Consider the following 5,598-nt stretch of genomic DNA (forward strand, 5'->3'; position numbering starts at 1 on the left):
TCGGTGGGCGTTTTGGGGTGCCCCAAGGCCCTGGGTGAGCCCTCACGGCTGTCCCTGAACCCCGCCCTTTGCTTTCTGGGGTGCAGCATGGCTTTTGGGGTGCCCCGTCGTCCTCAGCGTGCCTTCGGTGACACCTCAGACCCCTCCGTGTGGCTTTCTGGGGTGCCCCGGACTCCCCCTTTTCCCTTTCGGCGTGCCCCGGGCGGGTCTCCGGCCGACTGCTCCCTCACAGCCTACCCCACCAACACCCCGAGCTGGCATGGGTGACACGGTGACACCTCCCTCAAGTGCCACCCACAAGGCTGGGGACGCGTCCGAAAGCCCCCCCACCCCCCGCGATGAATTATTTCAACCCCGGTCGAGAAGAACGAGACTTTATTTTGAAAAGCAAATTAATCTCGAATCCAAATCATTCCAACGGCGGGGAGAGACAAACGTTCATCAAGGAACCACTCCAGAGGCATCACAGTTCCACGGTGACAGATTTCCCCCCAAAAAATTCAATTTCCCATCCTATTAGTCCCTTCAACGTATAAAAATAAAAAAAGACCAAACTCAAATCCACGGCGTCTCTGGCACCTACCAGTCCTCACGCCGTTACAAACGAGGGTCCTGAGCGCCGCCTGTCCCCGCAGAACAAGCTCTTCCGTCCTCCGGCAGGGAGCTCAGTCGGATTTCTCCTTCTCCTTCATGTGCAGGAAGACGATGCTGAACATGAAGAGGCCAACCATCATGGAGAAGGCGCCGGCGTAGTACGGGTACGCCGAGGGGATAAAACGTTCGTACTGCGTGTGCTGGAGGGGACGGACAGACACCTGGGAGGGGGGAGAGCGGCTCCGTGAGTCTGGCAGCCCTGGCACAGCCCCGGCACCGTTCCCTCGCGATCGATTCATTCCCACCGCGCTTACCTGGGTGGAGGAGTAGAGGTGGGTGTAGCCCAGCCGGTTATAATCCACTTTAAACTGAAACACGCCATAGACGTCCGGCAGCTTGAACTGTACGCTGTATTTGCCGCCTGAGAAAGAGATGGTGACGATGTTCAGGTGACGCAAGAAGCTGCGGGGAGCCGAGCGGTGGAAACAGCCCCAGGGCAGGGCGGGGGCGGCGAGGAAAACCTACCGTTCCGCTTCAGGAAGGTGCGCACGAAGGGATCGATGCGGACGAACTCCAGCTGAATATCGTCTCCGTCGAAGGGTACCCACTTGCCGTCAGAAAGCTTTTCAATGACGATGCTGTACTCCTGGAAGGAACCCACAAGGCGTGAAGTTAACGAACGATGCCTGAAAACGAACCTCCACCCATTTCGAGTTCAAATTCTCCCCAATTCCTCTTTCCAAAGCAGCTCCCACGTCCCCTCCCGCCCACAGCGCGGGCTCCAAGCAGGCAGCCTTACCACGAGGTCGGTGACGGTGTAGGCGTTGGGAGGCGCGAGTTCCCCCACGCGGTGGTGGGATACCGCTCCGACGCGCAGCACTCCCTCTTCCTTGAACACCCAGCGGGACAAGGCAACAGCCAGCTCGTAATTACCCGTCTGCGAGTATCTACGGACGAAGGAAAGCTGAGAAAAAAATCCACCACGTGCCGAAAACCAAACCATTAACAGTCGTGAAAGCAAGAAAAAGGTAGCTGGGGGTAGAAAGAGGGAATTAATTGCCAAAGCGCTTTGTTCCACAAGGCCAAAAGAATGCATCACCCCTGATTTAATTCAAGTTTTCTGCCATTTCCCATAACATGAGTATTTTTTGCCTATTTTTCGAGCAAACAGCTCCCCAAATATTCCTCAGCTGGGGATGCCAGGAAGCCAACGTACCTCTTGGAGCCAGGAGCGGCTTTCTGCACAGCAGAATTGAAAAAGGCATCACTAAAGAAATCCAAGGAACCGCTGAAAACAACGCGGGCATTGTTCCGGGCTTGGAGTCCTGCAATCAGAAGGGTGTTCTTCCCCACCGCATGCGGGTACTGAAAAGGAAGGCGGTTAGAAAGGTGTTTAGCCAATTCAGGAATGATTAAAGGAGAGTTCATCTCCGGTTCGCTGCGGGGCGGAACAGTCTGACTGTAGGTAACACAGTCTGCAATTAAGCAGAAGCCAAGAAGGTCGGAATAACCAGTAATGGGATTCACAGTGTTTTGCTTCCGCCCTCTCTGGCTGGAACAAAAGCCGGAGGTACGCTTTGATCCGGGCTGGCCGTTCCTCCGAAGCATCCCTCACACTGGACATCTTCCCACCAACAAAAAGCAAAGAGGAAGATTCCCAGGGCAGCATTGGAAAGCAGACAACAGTCTGACACTTTCAAAAATCAATCGGAAGACTAAACACTCGAGAAGCTGAAATTTGAGGGACTTCTAGCCCAGAAGAGAAGTAGTAACGGGGCGTACCTGAGTGATAGGCTTATCTGGGAAGAAGGAGTAGGAGGTAGAAGAGCCGGTCAGGATATCCAGCACCAGCGGGTTGTCGGGATCAGCCACCATCCTTGCAGGGAGAGGCACGGTGAGCAGCACGAAGGCCCCCAGCGCCCCCCCCGCCCAGAGGGATGCGCAGCCACCGATGCACTGACCCCCTCGCCCTTTGGATGCGGCAAGAGAACTGCGCGCACCGAGAAATGAAACATTTCCTCACAATGTATGGCCAAGCTTCACTAATATACATTACGAAACATTCCTCAGTCAACAACTAAGCTGCTCTGGAGATTTTCTTTTTATTGTTATCCGAAATCAAGAGAAATTCCTCATGTTAAGAGTCACAGCCAGCTAAGCCGACGTTTACCTCGCGGCAACACCGGTAATTTTGGTGTTGCTTCCCCAACACCAACCACCTTGCCTCCCTTCCCACGCCGCGCTGCGGGATGCTTACCCGACTCCTCGGAAAAGGATGGGGTTCAGCGTCGTTTTCCCCACGATGGTGGGAGCCTTCAGGAGATTTTCAGCGTCTGCGACTATGAGCGTGTGCTGGGAGGAAATGAGAGAGATCGGCGCGGTGAAGGGGCTGTGTGGGGAGGCGGGCGGATGTTTGCGAGGTTCTAACAGCAAGCGACAGCTTCTCTCGTTATTTGAAAGTTAATTTTGGTTTTACAGACAATTCAAACGGAGCAGCGAACATTACAATTCAATTAAAAACCAAGAAATCCAGCATTTTTTGTTTAATTATCATCAAATTAATACTGATACATAAGGAAATGTAAACCACCTTTTGGTAAAGATAGCAATACCTGCAGTATTTTATTTCCCCATATTTAGCAACTGTCATCCTGAAATAGGAGGACATCCACATACTGCTTCAACAGTTTAATTGAAATAAAAATTAGCAGAATGTATTTAGTTCAGACTTTAATACAGATTTGAATTTTAAAGTACTGGATGACACTAGAGAGAAAAAAAATAATCATATAAACATGTACATTTCTATACTGATCCTGCACGCTTCAGAGTGGTTCAAAACCGCCATTAATTGTGTGACTGCCTGAGGCTCGGTGGCAATTTGAAATTACTCAGGGCAGTAAGTAAAAAAGATCAAACCCGGGAAATTCAAAAGATGGGTTTGAGGGCAAAGACCCCAAAAGTGCAGAGTTTTGCAGTGTTTTGCTCCCAACAGCAGCGTGACTGAATGCTGTGAAGCGGCGTTATTTATGGCTTTCCTGGGAGGAAGGTGGGGGAGCAGAGAATGGATGGAGGAAAAAAGGGAAAACAAGGACAGGAGATTCATCCCCAAACCTTTACATCTAAGTTGTCATTAAAAAAAAAAAACAAAATGTGCAGGAAAACATATTTACCTGGCCGGGGTCAGATATATCGTAGTTGTGATGGTCGATGACAGCCGTCCTTTCCTCATCAAACTCGATCCCGCACTCGCTTCCCAGCTCTCGCAGCGGGTCGCCTGGAAGGACAAAACAGATTCTCCGTTACGCAGCACGTTCAGGACGCGACGCCACTCTCGGCGCTCAAAATAAAAAGTAAATTCAGCTTAGAGTCACATGTTTGGCACTTTCCAATCCGGAGGAGCATCAAAACCCCCCCTCATCTAAATTCTCATTCAAAATGTCAATAAAGGTTATTTATCACCTGTTTCCTTGCAGCACAAACCTTGAAGTTCAGAAGGAGAAATTGCGTTTTCTCACCATTTATGGTGCAGGAACTCAGAGAAGGATGAATAAACTATTTGCTCACCACAGAGTGTAAGCAGTATAGATGCCTGTTACAAGAAGGGGCTGAAACAAGCTAATTTGCTCCAACGAATGTTTGTACTTACCGATGTCTGAGCTGGCAGCAACGAGGACACTGCCACCGCCATCGATGAAAGCGGTGATGGTTTCCACGTTGATGTTTCCACCAAAATCTGAAAGTGCATGCCAGAAATTTGTGACTAGTTCTCAGAAATAATACTACAGCAGAATTAATACCACGGCAAAACACCAAATAATTTTTATTGTGGCTGAAAGAACCACTGTTAAAGGCCTTGACATATCTGCAATTCTGTACAAGACACAAAGGATAATATCTAAAGCATACAATTGAATTCAAATTCACAAAACAGCTAGAAATCCCCTTCATAAAATGCCACCAAGCTCCAAGAGCACTCCAGCTTTCCCCTCCTGTATTTACCTTCTATGGACGGCGAAAAGATGATCAAGTTGTCATACAAAAATTCTCCGTATTTTATCAGGGACAGGCCAGCGTCATCCGCTGTGCGGAAAGTGAGATCGAAACCCCTGTCTGCAGCCACAAGACAAAATTGACAACTTCTGCATGTCATGAAATCGACACACGTAGCAGCAAAACAGCATCAAGATCCTGAGTTTTATTTCCCCAATAAACAGCGGTGCTTTGGAAAAAACGGCATGGGGGCTTGGATTGGGGTTTGGGTTTACGTGCCCCTGAAGAGCCCTTTTGTTGCATGGGTGCCCCATTGACACCCATCAATTGGGGACCAACACTGCAGGGGACCCAAAATACAGGCACGGCTAGGGAAACAACCCCAATCTCCTCCCTCAGCCCGGCCAGGGGACCCCAAACACGCCCCTCACCCCCAGTCTCCTCCCTCAGCCTGAGCAGGGGACCCCAGCCGCTCCCCCCTCCACCCCAGGGAACCCCAGTCTCCTCCCTCAGGCCAGCGCGGGGGCCTCAGCCGCCTCCCCGAGCCCTACCCGCCAGGCTGCGGAAGAAGAGCGAGTGCGTGTCCCGCAGGTTGCCGTTCTCCAGCAGCACCAGCGTGCGGGGTCCCCCCTCAGCCCCGGCCGCCGCCGCCGCCACCAAGAGCCAGCACAGCCGGACCGCGGCCGCCGCCATGTTGCTCGCCGGCGCCAAGCTCCCCCGGAAACGGGCGGGCGCGGACAGCCAATTAGCGCCAGGCGGCGAGCCCACGCCTTCCAATCACCGATAGACAGCTCCTCGCCTCCAGCCAATCACCGAGACGCCGTCGTGACCCCACAGCGGCCACCGTAGCGCCGCTGAGGTGAGCGGGGGAAAGATGGCGGCGGGGCCGGGGCGGGCAGCGCGGGGTCAGCCCCGGCCCCAGCCCCGGCCCCAGCCCCGGCCCCAGCCCCAGCCCCGGCCCGCTCCCACCCTCGGTCCCGCCACCCCGAGCGGGAGGAGGCAGATTCCCAG

General features: G+C 52.8%; 1 protein-coding gene across 1 annotated transcript; it reads right to left on the reverse strand.

Annotated features, from left to right (window-relative positions):
- Positions 1-358: 358 nt before the first annotated feature.
- On the reverse strand, positions 359-5,377 carry DDOST (dolichyl-diphosphooligosaccharide--protein glycosyltransferase non-catalytic subunit). The gene is made up of 11 exons (XM_075773441.1): positions 5,139-5,377; positions 4,597-4,707; positions 4,244-4,330; positions 3,768-3,871; positions 2,852-2,946; positions 2,377-2,470; positions 1,811-1,959; positions 1,394-1,541; positions 1,120-1,240; positions 909-1,015; positions 359-815 (listed from the first exon to the last, which is right to left on the reverse strand). The coding sequence occupies exons 1-11, from the start codon at positions 5,278-5,280 to the stop codon at positions 666-668; spliced, it is 1,308 nt and encodes a 435-aa protein (XP_075629556.1). The 5' UTR covers positions 5,281-5,377; the 3' UTR covers positions 359-665.
- Between the last annotated feature and the right edge of the window lie 221 nt (positions 5,378-5,598).

The sequence above is a fragment of the Balearica regulorum genome, chromosome 21 (genome assembly GCF_011004875.1).
Source record: "Balearica regulorum gibbericeps isolate bBalReg1 chromosome 21, bBalReg1.pri, whole genome shotgun sequence".
NCBI classification, from domain to species: domain Eukaryota; kingdom Metazoa; phylum Chordata; class Aves; order Gruiformes; family Gruidae; genus Balearica; species Balearica regulorum.